Here is a 16258-nt window from a genome sequence, read left to right on the forward strand (position 1 = left end):
AAAGAGTGTGTGTTTCCGAGAGAGAGAGAGAGTGTGTGTCCGAGAGAGAGAGTGTGTCCGAGAGAGAGAGTGTGCGTCAGTGAGAGTGTGTGTGTGTGAGAGAGAGAGAGAGTGTGTGTCTGAGAGAGAGAGAGTGTGTCTGAGAGAGAGTGTGTGTCCGAGAGAGAGAGTGTGTGTCCGAGAGAGAGTGTGTGTGTCCAAGAGAGAGAGAGTGTGTGTCCGAGAGAGAGAGAGTGTGTGTCCGAGAGAGAGAGAGAGAGAGAGAGAGAGTGTGTCCGAGAGAGAGAGAGTGTGTGTCCGAGAGAGAGAGAGTGTGTGTCCGAGAGAGAGAGTGTGTGTCCGAGAGAGTGAGAGAATGTGTCTGAGAGAGTGTGTGCCTGTGAGAGACACCAACTGCGCACTGCAACTGTTAGGTATTGTATGTATTGTATGTCTTTATTTATATAGCTCCATTAATGTACATAGCGCTTCACAGTAGTAATACATGTGGTAATCAAATAATTACCAGATAATATAAATAACAGGTCATGGGAATAAGTGCTTCAGACATAAAAGTAACATTAAGGAAGAGGAGTCCCTGCCCTGAGGAGCTTACAGTCTAATTGTTAGGTAGGGAGAACGTACAGAGACAGTAGGAGGGAGTTCTGGTAAGTGCGTCTGCAGGGGGCCAAGCTTTATGTATCATGTGTTTAGAATATCCACAGTGCTATTCATATGCTTCTTTAAGCAAGTGTGTCTTAAGGTGGGTCTTAAAGGTGGATAGAGAGGGTGCTAGTTGGATACTGAGAGGAAGGGCATTCCAGAGGTGTGGGGCAGTCAGTGAAAAAGGTTTAAGGCGGGAGAGGGCTTTAGATACAAAGGGGGTAGAAAGAAAACATCCTTGAGAAGAACGCAAGAATCCGGATGGTGCATAACGAGAAATTAGGGCTGAGATGTAATGAGGGGCAGAAGAGTGTAAAGGTTTAAAAGTGAGGAGAAGAATGGAGTGTGAGATGCAGGATTTGATCGGAAGCCAGGAGAGGGATTTCATGAGGGGAGATGCTGAGACAGATCTAGGAAAGAGTAAAGTGATTCTGGCAGCAGCATTTAGGATAGATTGTAATGGAGACAGATGAGAGGCAGGAAGGCCGGACAGCAGGAGGTTACAGTAATCAAGACGGGAGAGAATGAGGGCCTGAGTCAGAGTTTTAGCAGTCGAGCAACAGAGGAAAGGGTGTATCTTAGTTATACTGCGGAGGAAAAAGTGACAGATTTTAGAAATGTTTTGAATGTGAGGAGTGAAAGTGAGAGTCGAGTGTGACCCCTAGGCAGCGTGCTTGGGCTATTGGGTGAATGATTGTAGTTCCAACAGTAATGTGGAAGGAGGTAGTAGGGCCAGGTTTGGGAGGAAGTATGAGGAGCTCTGTTTTAGCCATGTTAAGTTTAAGGCGACGGAGGGCCATCCAGGAGGATATAGCAGAGAGACATTCAGAAACTTTGGTTTGTACAGCAGGTGGAAGGTCAGGTGTTGAAAAGTATATTTGTGTGTCGTCAGCATAGAGGTGATAATTAAACCCAAAATATGTTATTAGGTCACCTAGAGAGAGTGTCTACAGAGAAAAGAGAAGAGGTCCCAGGACAGAGCACTGGGGTACCCACAAAGAGAGATCAATAGAGGAGGAGGAGGTGTTGGCAGAAGAGACACTGAAAGTACGATGAGAGAGGTAGGATAAGATCCAGGATAGAGCTTTGTTCCGAATACCAAGAGTATGGAGAATGTGAAGGAGAAGAGGGTGGTCCACGGTGTCAAATGCTGCAGAGAGGTCGAGTAATATGAGCAGGGTGTAATGACCTCTGTCTTTGGCAGCATGGAGGTCATCAGTTATTTTAGTGAAGGCTGTTTCCGTGGAGTGAGCAGTGCGGAAGCCAGATTGTAGAGGGTCTAGGAGAGAATAGTTGTTGAGAAAATGGAGAAAGCGAGAGAATACAAGACGTTCAAGGAGTTTAGAGGCAAAAGGCAGGAGGGAGACAGGTCGATAGTTAGAAAGACAGGTAGGGTCAAGCTTGCTGTTTTTGAGTAATGGTATGACTGTTGCATGTTGGAAGGAGGATGGAAAGGTTCCAGAGCAGAGGGAGGAGTTAAAAATGTATGTGAGCGTAGGGATTATAGTAGGAGCAAGAGGTTTTAGGAGATGGGAGGGAATGGGGTCAAGATGGCAAGTGGTAGAGGGAGAAGAGGCGTTCAACAGCGACACATCCTCCTCTGAGACAGTGGAAAAAGAGTCAAGGAAGGCAGGAGGAGACTTAGGAAGAGGTGTAGGATGGGAGGAAGAAACAGAGGTGATGTTCTGCCGTATGGATTCCACCTTTTCCTTAAAATAGTCAGTAAAGTCCTGAGCGGAGATGGAGGAAGGAGAGGCATCTGAGGGTGGTTTGAGTAGAGTATCAAAGACAGAGAACAGTCCGCGTGGGTTAGACTTGTGCATGTTGATTAGAGAAGAAAAGTAGGCTTGTTTAGGTTGCGAGAGGGCAGAGTTGAAACAGGATAGCATAAATTTGTAGTGAAGGAAGTCTGCGAGAGTATGAGATTTCCTCCAGAGACATTCAGAGGAACGAGTGGAGGAAAGCAGCATGCATGTGTGGGAATTTAGCCAGGGTCTAGGGTTAGAAGGGCGAGTGCGGCAGAGAGAAAGCGGGGCATGTAGATCAAGAGAGGAGGACAAGGCAGAGTTGTAGTTCCTAACCAGGTTGTCAGGGTCTGTAGCAGAGCTGAGAGAGGAGAGGGAGGGGCGTAAAGTGGACTCAAAGTCAGGTAATTGAATAGAGTGCAGGTTTCTGCAGAACCAGGGGGTAGATGGAGGTGGAGAAGGGGAGAAGCGAGATAGAGAGAATGAGTTGAGGTGATGGTCAGAGAGAGGAAAAGGGGAAATGGAGAAATCAGAGAGAGAAAAGTTTTTAGTGAAAACCAGGTCTAAGTAGTGGCCATCCTTGTGGGTGCTGGCTGCAGTCCACTGTTGAAGGCCAAAAGAAGAGGTTAGGTTAAAGAAAGCGGGAGGCCCAAGGGACAGAGGGGTCATCAATGTGGCAATTGAAGTCTCCAAGGAGAAGAACAGGGGAGTCTGAGGAGAGGAAGAAAGAGAGCCAGGATTCAAAGTGAGAGAGAAAGGCAGAAGAGGGATGAGTAGAGGTAGGTGGGCGATAGATAACCGCCACATGGACAGGGAGAGGAGAGAAAATCTTGACAGTGTGAGTCTCAAAGGAGGGAAAAGCAAGAGACAGAGGAATAGGAAGGGTTCGGTAACGACAGAGAGAGGAGAGCAGGAACCCCACGCCTCCACCCCTGCCATCAGTGCGTGGAGTGTGGGAGAAGGAAAGGCCAACATAAGAGAGGGCAGCTTCCAGAGCAAAGTCAGACTGAGTGAGCCAGGTCTCAGTTATAGCAAATAGGAGCAGAGAGTGAGAGAGAAAGAAGTCATGTACAGAGAGGAACTTGTTAGAAAGGGAGCGAGCATTCCAAAGGGCACAGGAGAAGGGGAGAGAGGAGGGAGGGTGGCAGGGGACGGGTATGAGGTTGGACCAGAGGGAGTAGAGTTTGCAATTGGCAGGCGAGGACGAGCGCATGCAGGAATAGGGCAGGGACCAGGATTGGGAGAGATATCCCCAGAAGCAAGGAGGAGAAGCATGGAAAGAAAGAGGATGTGTGAGGATGATTTGTAGGGATGTGCTTTATTGCTTGGGATATAGCTGTGTGGTGTCAGAAGGCGCAGGTAAGAAAGGAGTTCATGTGAACGGAGAAGTGGTGAAGGAATGAGAGATGGAGATATATGAATAGAGTTAGAGACATACTGAGGCTGGTAAAAAGAAGTGCATAATTTGAGAAGAAGTGAAGTCACAGCAAATATAAATGGTAAAGGCAGCATCACAGCAGTAATGATGCAGTCTGGTATGGATGATATCCTCCTTTCCAGCGTAGTTCAAATGCAGGAATCATGGCCTGTTGGGGTGTCCACTTCTACCTCACTTCTTTTGAACTTCCTTTTAAACGTGAGTTTTTCAGTAGTCCTGCCACTTATAATGGGCCACTTCCTTTTAAACTTGAGTTGTTCAGTAGTCCTGCCACTTATAATGGGCCACTTCCTTTTAAACTTGAGTTGTACAGTAGTCCTGCCACTTATAATGGTCCACTTCCTTTTAAACTTGAGTTGTTCAGTTGTCCTGCCACTTATAATGTGCCACTTGGATATGTGCTGCATGCAGACTAAAGCTGTTCTACCTGGGTTTATATGGGCCTAAACAGTCACCTGACAGTTAGGTTCTGTCTGCTTAATTAGCACATCTGAGGCACATTCAAACAGATGGTTTTCTACACAGGGTGTTCCCTGCCTAGGTGGCAACACTTAATTTGATTAGGGGTAGACAGAAAACAGCATTCAAATATGGTTTTTAGCTAGCATTGTCACTTGCATATACTACAGTATAATACACACAGCAAAGGCTTCAATGAGAGGATTTAGAGATGTTTTTTTTACCTAGCATTGTCACTTGCATATACTACAGTACAGTACAGTTAGGTATGTATATACAACTTTGTTTTTACTTTGGGCGCTGCGGAAAAATCCTGATCGCCTTGGGGAGCCTTGAAAAAATCCTGATCGCCTTGGGGAGCCTTAAGCCGAAAAAGTTTGGGAACCACTGGGCTATATTCTAACGGTGGAGGTTTTCTGTCGCCTTTTTCACCCACCATAACTTAAAACACTCTCTCCTCTCTCCTCTCTCCTCTCTCCTCTCTCCTCTCTCCTCTCTCCTCTCTCCTCTCTCCTCTCTCCTCTCTCCTCTCTCCTCTCTCCTCTCTCCTCTCTCCTCTCTCCTCTCTCCTCTCTCGAGAGTGCTGCACTCCTGTATACATATGGACCAAGGGTGTAAGATTTTCTTGGGGGGGGAGGGGTGCGGCGCTTAGAGACCCCGCGCTCTTCCCTAGAGCATATAAATTAAATGCTGGGGAGCGCACGAATCCTCTGTAACTCACCTGGTCTCAGGTGGCTTCTGTCAACGCGTGACCATGGCAATGCGGCGTCAAATAACGCCGCGGGGTCACATGATGTCGCATTGCCATGGCGATGTGATTTTGTGATGTCACAAGAGTTAAGGAGGTTGGGGGGTGCGAGCAAGGGGGGAGAGCAGACAGGCAGCGGCAGCCGCATCACGTGTACCGGCAATTGCGTCACATGTACTTCGCCAGCCAGTCACAAACACGCACACTTTAAAAAAAAAAAAAAAATTAAGTTCCGCCTCCAATCGTGTCATTCTGTCTGCTGGGGATGAGCACACATCGCCCAACAGACAGAGGTGCGGACGCGCAGCAAGGTAGCTTTCTGTTTGAGCTCAGCCTTCCACTTACAAACATAATTATAGAAATACACATATATTAATCTTATAGCTACTTTTGAGCAAATAAAAATACCACTTGGGAGCACATTCATATGTCACAGAGAGGTCTGCAACCCTGCGTTTCCCTTATTATCTCCTAGCATACATTGCTATTTATCAGAATCAGGAACCTTAACTTTTATTACAACTTTTACTTTCTATTTAGACTTCCTTTTTTCAAAGCTTTTCATCCAATACATTTTTAGAGACGGGGTTTAAGATGAGACGTGGGAGTACATTAGTTCTGCAGCTCATTTGCTGTATTAGGTCTGCACTCACTCAGCTCGCCCCTGCCTCTGCTTTTAATTTGCCTGTGGAATCGGGGGGCCGAGCCAGAGGAGGGGTTTCAGCAGAATTTATGGTTCCCCTGTGACTTTGACACGAACATTCATCCCTCCTCCCCTGTGCTTCTCTCAATCTTTAGGAATGTATTAATAACATTTCCTGTCTCATAAGGTCCTCCGTGAAAGAGCTAAGGGGGGTGGGGGGCGAGAGAAATAGCAGTGTGTACAGACTGCCAAAACCCAAAAGTGCATTAACAATCTGCAGCTTTATTGCTCCGAGATCTCTGGGGCTGGAATTACAATCTTTTGGGAGGGAGGGTTCTTGACACCAAAAAAAAAAAAAAACTGCTCCAGTCTCTGCTGCCTAAGCCTCGGCTGTAAGGAGTGAACGGGATCTTCCAGGCACATTACTCAGAGCTGCTTGGTCGCATTCTGGTTCTAAAACAGTAGCTGCAAGTTACACGTGCAAGTGGGACCCGGGGTGATTCAGCGGGATCAAGTAGATCCCCAGCTTGCTTTCCTTCCCTGGCAAAGGAATGTGAGTACTGCATGCTACGTCTTAGGTTTGGTGCCTAGAAAGGCTCTTTTTCTTGTCCGTATGTGGATTATGTTTTTGCATTACTTTTGGCATCAACTTTACAGCATTGTTGATGCTGTCCAAGCTCAAGTGAGTTGTTATTATGAGCACTGTGGTCCAGGAATGAATGCGTCAGCTCGTTGGATGATCAGATGTTTAGATGCTTCAACCTTTTGATTCATCGGAGTAGGGGATGTGATTGCAGACTGGATGCTTGGGGTGGGAGAATGAAAGGTTATGAAGGAAGCAAGAGCTTGATGCAGTTGAGATCATACAGAGTGGAATACGGGGGCAATGATGGAGTTTGATGTATCAGTGCAGATTTAGGCTCCTGCACTGAACGGGTTATTGTCAGTCTCAAGTTGAAGTAAGGGGAGTGCACCAGTGCTGAGCTTGTCCCAAGTGACTGAGCTAGTCATAAACAGATACAAGGAATGAAAGAATGATCACGGGAAAGAAGAGGTATATACATATGAGAGGCTGAAATGTAGAAGAGGGTGGAAATAGCAGTCAAAATCAAGAGCAGAAGAAGATGGAATGGGGGGAAAAAAAACAAAGGAAAGAAGATACTAGCATTTTAGGAAGAGAGAAGGATTGACAGTTCCAGATGAAATAATCTCAGTAAGTTATGAAAACTAGGTAGTAAAATGCTAACAATTGCAGTAAAACCAAAATGTAGTTCATTTAGCATAGAATGTGATCTCATGCAGTGAAACATATGTTACCAATTGAATATTTACTAAAGATGTATTCTTTTGTACAGTAAAAAAAAAATGCAAACAGACCAAGCGCTTTACAATGGACTGACCAACTCTTAAGCAATAGAAACTCAGGACAATCACTTGATGTTACTCTCAGTGTGATTTATAAATATATGATGGTATGGGCATTGTGGCAAGGATTGCACTCATACACTTTTTGCAAACATGTCTGGACACTAGTGCATTAATGCCTAAATATAGCATTGATTTATATACAAGTGCTGTTTGCATTGTTAGCACATTTTAATACAGTATAAAGTAATAATACTAAATAATGCCAATGATAAAACAAGTTTCTGGAAGCCACATTATATTTTTGGGGAATTTATAAATGACCGTTACCAGTTTTGCAGAATAGTCTTCTTCACCCAATGGATAAAGCCTTGTAAATAAAACAAATCCTTTCAGAGTCAGGAGATGTACAGAAAGAAAGCACTTTATTTCTTTTGACGCGTTGCTCCATTCTGCTTGCGTTTGCGCCAAATGTATAAAAGTGTTTCATACATTTGATGAACATTGTGAGCCAACAAATGTTTACACCACCTCAGACCTGCCAGTTTTTTTTACACAAATACACGATAAAAAAAAGTAACGCACTAACTCCTTCAATTAACACACCCCAAATCACAAGCTGACATATGTGGCGTACACCTTGGAGTAAAGACCTGTATACAAGGACGCAAAGAGCTGCAAGATGAAAATAACAGAGTTCACGTGAATCTTGCATCAAATTGGCCTTGATGCATCACCCTCCCCCCCCCCCCCCTTCCCCGTGTGTACGTAGAGCTTTCTTTATGGACTGGTTTGTATGGCTATTGTGTCAGTGCTGAATATCCCAAGATCACTATTAATTTGTGTTGGTAACAAATTACATTTACTGATTGAGCAGACAGTTCAGTATTATTTCCTTTCAAATAAAGAGCTGCCTAAATGAATTTGAATACCCCTGAGACACTGACAGAAAGAGACAGCAGTTTGTAGACTTTTTGTTTGAGCTTGAGTGACACTTCCCTTTCAACTCTAACATTCCCATTTTACAAATGAAAAAGTTGTCTGCCAGGCAAAACTATGAACTTTAATTATCCATTGCACGTGTGTTTTCATTAGGTATGCCACCTTTAACTCTTGATTTTTATCTCAATTCTCAGGGATCTTTCAATAAAAAGGACAAGTATTGGGTCGTAGCTCTAAAAGTATTATCATCTGAAGCTTCTCCAGGATTAGATTACAGTTGTGGATTCCGTTGGATACACTGATCTTCCATAACTCCATTTTCCCTTTGATGAAGTTTTGTTCTGTGGGAAGAACATCATGGCATCCAGCTTGACGTGCACCGGGGTGATCTGGGCACTTCTGTCTTTTCTGTGTGCTGCAGCATCTTGCGTTGGATTCTTCATGCCTTACTGGCTGCTGGGCTCGCAGCTGGATAAGCCTGTATCATTTGGTACATTCCGTCGTTGTTCATACCCTGTGCGGGATGAAAGCCGCCAGACCACTGTGATGGTAGAGCAGTGTGGTCGCTATGCCTCTTTCCATGCGATTCCAAGTCCTGAGTGGCGGATCTGCACAGTAGTCACTGGCCTTGGCTGTGGTCTTCTCCTCTTGGTGGCCCTTACCGCTGTCATGGGATGTTGTGTGTCTGAGCTTATTTCCAGGACTGTTGGAAGAGTGGCTGGTGGAATACAGTTTCTTGGAGGCAAGTATCACAAATTACTTTTGTATTAGATGATTTTTCAATCTGGATCATTTATGAATAGAAAACTTGGCAATGTAAAGTTTAAATTCTTTGTGTGTTTATGGACTTAGTTTTAGGAATTAAGCAGAAATGTACATTTAATTTGTGTAAACATTAGCATTTTCATTCAACAAGGTATCCATATGTCTCACTTACTATACGTTCATCAAGCATGTTCCAAACCACTTGCTTTTTTCATCTTATTGTTTCCCCATCTGAAACCCTCTATTACGTTTTTCTGTTGTAGAAAACTAAATGATAAAAAATATATATTTGGGAACCATGATGCAGTGTTATCAATTGTGATCAGCTTTGTGAGAAGTGCTCGGATCAAATCTATAGTTGGTCTCTCCTTGTCAATCCATTTGGTCATTATCGCCTTCCATGCCACCAGTAGTATCATCTCTGTTGGTTGGATCACTTTTCTATTTTGATTGATCTGTGTCAATCAGATTTCCATGTTTACAAACAGCCTGGGCATTGGGTGCTTAATCCATTTGACTTTTATTACCTTTGTGATGAAATAGTAGCACTTGATCCCAGAATCCTGACATTTTATTGCATGACCAGAGACAGTGGGTAAGACCAGCTCCACTCAAGCCGCACTTAGGACACTCAGTTGTGTCGGCCTCTATGTTAGCTATCTGTCCTATGAATGGAATGTATGCCCTGTGCATGATTCTATACTGCATCTCCCTCCAAATTTCTGAGGTGATTAGTTTGCATACTTTTGTGGATCCCACTATTAATTCCTCCATACATTCTAAAAAAAAATTTTGAAGGTGCAATCCCGCCAAATATTTACATTCATTGTTTAACATAATTGGAGTGGTGGGGTACTCTGGAGCTGATCCACTTTATTTTCAGCTCCAGGGTCTGCCCAGTTCCTGACATACATACCGGTGAAAATACCAGTGCTCCCCCACGGAGAACTCAATATGGGCACCAGTATCGTCCAGTAGGAAGCTAAAAAGTTGACATTGTGGCTTCCTGTTGGCCCATGGGTCCTGTGAGATTTGGCATCCATATTGTTTTTCCAGGAGGGAACTTTCAACAGTAAGTGTCTCTGGAACCAAGGGGTCACCAGAGCTGAAAATATCACGGTTCAGCTCCGGATCCTGTTCAAATTGTGTAAGAAATCAATAAAAATAAGTGGCCCGGTGGCATTGCTGCATTACATATAATTATAACACTGTGTCACATTCATTTTATCTAGACTGTTTCCCACAGGTCTCATAGTTGCCCTGTGTTGTGAGGAAAATGGCTTGTTTTATTAAAGTAACTATTTTTCTAATATGTACTTCTAATTGTGTATCTTATCCTGTGAGGAAGTAACCTTTGGTACAGAGATTAAATTTGTCATATCAGTACAAGATGTGAAAGCAACTTGTTTAATCACGGTATTTAAACAAAGTGATATTCAACGCTTTCGGGGTTGCATATTAAACTGCGATAGTATTGACTGGGGCACTATCGCACAGAAACTCCAATTGAAATAAATGTGATGGAGCTAATCAGAGTACTATCGCACAGAAACTCCTATTAAAGTCATTAAGATTGGTCAGATAGAAGTTAAATACATGTCCTTGTACAGTAAATTCAAGATCAAAACCTTAAACACGTCATCATGTCTCGGCTTCGTTGGATCTTTCTTGTTGAAGCAGCATTCTGCTCTGATCATCATGTCATTTGTTTAATTACTTAAATTTTTTATTTTAAGAGGTATTTTTTTGTCCTTTTCAGTGCTGTTTTTATTTTTTAAATCAAATGCTCTCTTTAGGGAATATAAGCATTTGAAATATTAAATGTTTGGCGAGGTTAAAATGGAGCTCTTCCCAGAGACCAGTGCAGTCTAAAATTGACCATGGTACAATAACCTCAGGATTTATAGATTAACACACACACAAAAAAACCACAGATATGCCCAGAGGACAAGATACTAACATTATATGAGTTAAACCCATGTAGGCTTCTGGGAAAGATTGCTGCTATAAAAAATCTTGTTTGAATATATATATTTTTTAATACATATACTTTAAGTATAATTAGTAGACTTGCCTGAAGCACAGTTTCAAGTGGGTCATGTCTCCAAAAGGACTTGGCAGTATGAACATTGTCCTGAAAAGGGTAGTGAATAGTCTACATTTAAAGCCTTATAAAGTTAGTTCTAAGGAGCTCGGCCTTTACACCCTAGAAGAAATCCTGGTAAAGTAGGACATGCAAGAGACGTTCTCTATATTCTGACGGGAAAATATTACACAAAAGTGAAGTATGTTTCAGAGAAAAAGAAGCACCAGGACAAGGGCCCATGCTTGTGAAAGCACTCGGGCATGCAGCAACTTGTCTACTATTTTAACGCTTGCTTCATACAGTATGTCTATGTTCAGTACTGTAGATAATACGTTTTAGACCATAATTCTAAATCAAGAGAGCAAAACCACAGATCTGTATGATCTTCTTTGGGAATCATATATTTGATTAATGAACGATACAGCGATTCTTATGTTTAACTGAAATTGAAAACTGCTTGAGTGTTTCACAATAAACTATCCAATTTCGATGGAAATGGGTAAGTAAAAGTAAAAAGCTGACATTTTGTTATATTTTAATCATTATTGGGCCACTCTGTTGGCATTTTTACAAACTCAACGGTAAAATGCAGCAGTCCAAAGCTCTACCATATTCTTTCTAAACAGAGATAGCTAAAAGGTTAATGGGCAGGAAGGTGTCTTGAGGTGTGGTGAGGGCGCTTATGGTTTAGCATCGCTTAGTATATATGGCCTAAAGTGGTCATTTTATGTCTCTGCCTAAAATCCTGGCATTTGCTCCTTTAACGTAGTGTGGTGATGTAGAGAGGGGTAGTGGGAGTGGCATGAGGAGTCTATGAGATCGGTGGATGCGCACTCTTTCTCCTCCCACTTTTTTCCAAATGAACCCGTTCAGTGTTGGAGGGAGAACCTCAAGTGTCTTGAAGCACCGCTCTGTTTTTTGGAGCAGCGCTGCGGCATACGTAAGAACGGTTTCTAACATCTTATGCAGAAAGTTTGACTTGCGCCTCTCCAGATATGCATAGAGAAAGAATGAAAATGCCCTGTTTTGTGCCAAAATTGCCTTTATTCATACCCCATAGTATTTTCAATCTTTGGTCCTGTCTGTTCACAAAATAGAAAAGATTGTGCATTCCAGAACAACTGCAGGTACATACTCTACAAAATCATGCTCAGTAATTGATAACAAATGGACAGGATGTTGGTAGTGGTACAGACATTATAATTGGCAGATCATGATAATGGATGATCTTTAAAGTACAAAATGCTGATACATGTTAACACACCGTTGACTTCTAACATGACAATGATGAATGATTGTGGTTTATAATACATGCACCAAATGTTGCCTGGAAAACATTCATTATTCATGAGTGTTGTCTGTAAATCCATTCTTTACATAAAAGCTGTAGTGAAAAATGTTCAGGTGTAGTATGTTTGTATATTCTGCTATTTACTATGCATTTTTATTCCTGTTAAAGGCATCTGGATGGATGGATTTTTTTAAAACAAAATGTTTTCTGCTTGGGGACTTTATTGGGACCGACATGATTATTATCGTTCTGATTTAGCATATGAATCAATATTGAATATGATGCGTTTTCTTCTGGTCCAACAGTAAATTCATTTTGCCTCACTTTTCTCTATATGCATTCTAACATTATTTTCTATGCTATACGTTTATATCAATGGCAACTTTGGTAAACTGGGTGATAAATAGATAACCCTCTACAGCAGGAATCTTCAACCAGATTAGAAAACATTTAGTAGAAGGGCCACAAACCTAATATAATGTCATCGTACACATTTTGTAAGCATGTATCACACCTGTAGTGTACTGTATGTATTTACATAACTGTCTTCATTTACAAGTGAGCTTTAGTGTGACATTTCTCCTGCTATTTTTATACGTGTTGCTTGGGTAGGGTCACATCAAGACTTGTTGCGGTCTGCATTTGGCCTGCGGGCCACCCGTTGTAGAGGCCTGCTCTGCTGTATGCAGTCCTATCCCACTCATGTTAGATAAAGGTAACTGTACTCCATCCATATAGTATAGAACCCCACAAGGTCTGCTTAAAAATGAGAAATGCAGTCATAGCTGCCGTCCTATGATTGTCCTACAATGACATTCCCTGTTTTACACACATTGGTAAATTAAATAATTAACAAATCCAGAGGGCAGCATAGTGAGGCATATAAAATTGTATTTCTTAGGTAACAAAAGGAACACACCAATCCAAACAAAACAAGTCCAAAAACCACAAGTCACTTTGAACTTTGTCTAAGTGTTACAAGCATTGTTCTTATATCCTTTCAATAAGGTATGATTATATATAACCTGCTGCTTTCTTTACACTGAATACTTAGCCCTCAGCCATCCATGTAAATTCCTTAACCCAGATAGTTCTGGCTGACATGTCAATGCATCTGAACTACTTTGAAAACATCACAGGGAAGATGTTCAGCTTTTTTTAAATCTATGCTGTGTGCTCTGTATATAGAATATAGTGAATGCTTATGTATTAAGACGCCAATTAAAATGAAACATCCAATAGACCTGCGATTGTTTTGTGAGCAAATTCAGATAATGTAGTGTTTTTTTTTAAATTTGATCTATTTTACTTCTATTTTGACATTAAATAGACCAACATTGTTTGTCAAATGTACAAATACTGTATGTGGTATGTTAGTAACAGATATTGTGTCACATCCAAGGACTAACTCAGTGGCCTTCAACATTATTTGAGCTGGGGCAACCTAGAAGAGTTTTTTTAAATCTCTGGTCATCCCTGCTTTTCAAACTTCACTTGCCCTCCTCCCTTATACGCAACATATTCAACCACCCACCTCACCCACCTCTATTTACACACACTGCATTCACATCATGCTCACCCTTTTACTCAACAGATCTCATACTCAACCTCCACATGTTTCCCCCCTAACACAGAATACTTATCCTCTTTCTTAATCAAAAACCACATTTACCCCCCCCCCTTCTCTTACTTACATCACATACCATCCCCCACACCACACAAAACACTTACCTCCCTCCCCACACAGAGCCCTCAATCTTTCCATCTTTACTCCCACCTTCCCATATACCTAGAAAATGGTAGCTTCTCTGCGGGTGCATCTGGTACTGCCTGGGGACGTACTGTAGTAGAGGCGTCTCTCTATCTTACAGTATGTGTCGGGCTGTGACAGGGGAGAGGTGGATCGCTGCCTCTACAGTATATCTCCAGTGTAACTCCTCACAGAAAGCAGATACATACATTGTATGGTTTGACTAGTGAATAACACTTTGTTTTAAATGTATGAGCAAACATAGGTGTACTTTTAAAAACAGTTGTCTGTAACTATGCATGAAGCCCTGACTCTTTATCACTTTCTATCATTAGTGTCATGATAGTCTCACTTATAAAAACCTTTTAACAATTTATATTGGAGTAATTTAAATCTGACATCACTACAACATGTACTGTAATGCTTTTTGACTAACGTTGAATAATTTATGATATTTCCAATATCTTCTTGAGTTTAGTGCCAAAACTTAACTGAGATAAGGACAAGAAACACAAAACATAGAATTCATTTAGGGCAGAGTAAGACAAAAATCCAAAGTTGCTATAAACAAGGATTTATGAAGTGTTCCTAGAAATGTTACAAATGATGTCCCTAAAGTCCCTAATATTATTATTACAGGTCAGTGTATTATAAAAAATAAAAAAATAAAAATACTGGAGTATTTCATAATGTAATATATGATTGGGATTAAGAGGCTGAAAAGAAAGACAAGTAGTTAATGCAAACTGGGCAATCTGAGATCTTTTAGTACTACTGTTTTGTAAGTATCCATATATACGTCTATAGTACAATATGTCTGAATAACATACATGACTATGAGGAATGATTTATTTGAACTAAGGATATGGAAAGTACATGTCGAAGAATGCAATTAATCATAAATGATGTAGCATACAAAAAAGGTCAGCTTAGAGACACTAATCGTTCAAACAGTTGCAGGAAATCATAACTAACATATTAATGCCATCTGTTTTGTGTAGGCAGCAATATGGCAAAGCATTCTGTCTGAAAGAGTTTCCATTGAGTTAAGTGTCCCTCCCTTGAGTTAAGTCCACTGCATAAACAAAACTTTCCCACAAAGTTAATTTTTTTTAAAAGATTTTTTTGTAATGATATGTGTACTTTTTGAGACATGTGAAAGTGTTCACGAGTGATATTTTTATTTGCTGTACTTTTGATATGGCACTTACAGGATACGCAGACACAAAAGAAGTTATTAACGTCTCCCGATTGTAAAAATTGGGAAAAACACTAAACCAGATTTATTAGGAAAAACCTTCCAGTTAGAACTTGATGGTATTTTCATGATAAATCTGGTGCACCAGTTTTGCCACAGTTTTGCAACTTTGAAAAAATGATCTCCAAAAGTGCAGAGAGGTTTATAGATACGGGAAGAGGTGTTTACTAACATCTCCTGGCTGTAAAACTGAGGCAAACGTGGAGTAAGAAAAATAATCCCAATATAGGCAATTTAAGATGTTCCTTAAATGTGGTGGTTATGTTACTCTGGTTTTGTAACTGGGAGTCTGTACAATGTAAAAAAATCCATACTGATTCAAGTTATTTTACAAAAAAGATAACAGTAAAAAAAAAATGTATTGTCAAAAAGTCAGTTTTTAGCTTAATAGTATTGTGATATGTGTCTTGGATTTATACACCATAGAGAGACCACTACAAGTAATTGATAGACATTACTAACATCCTGTAGCTCCTAACATGGCTTGTCTTCTCCGTCTTACCCTGAACCAACAATTTGATATGCGCTTGTCTACCTTTTAAGCCAGGAAATGGAACAGTTCCAGCATTCGGCGCATCCAAGTGATTTGTTTCATATAACACATCATTTTCTTTTTTTTACTGTTGAAAATAAAATCATTAGATATTGAGATTTATAAGTGAGAGCATTCAAACCGGATCACAAATCATAATAGATGCGCACTCATATTAAACACTGAATGTAATTGACTATTACAGCCTTTGCTCTCACACTTTTATGTGACTACAGTGAGTATTGTCCTATTGTACCACATGTGGTAAGAGTTCTTTGTTTTGAATATGATTTTATAAGCATCAATTCTTCCAAATATCACACCTGCAAAGCACGCTGGATCCAGACTCATCTATAACACATTTGTATTTTTCTCATGAGAGGGAAAAGGGAAATATCCAAGGCTAAAGAAATGATACAAGCACCATAAACGTTATAATTTGGGAGCTGTGGTTTGTGTTATTTTTATACTAAAGTTGCTAAAATGGTATGTTATGCTGGCACAGCAGACACTAAAATGCCACAAAATGTGCAGTTACTCAGCAGAGTGGGCATATTTAGGCTCAGGCACGTGTTTCATTGACAATTGTGTCGG

The 16258-nt window shown here is 41.2% G+C and overlaps 1 protein-coding gene across 2 annotated transcripts in view; it reads left to right on the top strand.

Moving 5' to 3' along the window:
- The first annotated feature begins 5776 nt into the window (after positions 1 to 5776).
- The window catches only part of LHFPL6 (LHFPL tetraspan subfamily member 6), a 230024-nt gene continuing 219542 nt past the window's right edge, over positions 5777 to 16258 (top strand). Inside the window, exons 1-2 of one of the 2 annotated variants that reach the window (XM_075592029.1) lie at positions 5777 to 6228; positions 8177 to 8724. In XM_075592029.1, the coding sequence (XP_075448144.1) occupies positions 8340 to 8724 (385 nt within the window). In that variant the 5' untranslated portion in view covers positions 5777 to 6228; positions 8177 to 8339. Of the gene's footprint in view, positions 6229 to 6487; positions 6889 to 8176; positions 8725 to 16258 lie in introns of those variants that run through there. The other variant, XM_075592030.1, reaches the window with a different exon arrangement.

Source organism: Ascaphus truei, chromosome 3, assembly GCF_040206685.1.
Source record: "Ascaphus truei isolate aAscTru1 chromosome 3, aAscTru1.hap1, whole genome shotgun sequence".
In the NCBI taxonomy this organism is placed as follows: domain Eukaryota; kingdom Metazoa; phylum Chordata; class Amphibia; order Anura; family Ascaphidae; genus Ascaphus; species Ascaphus truei.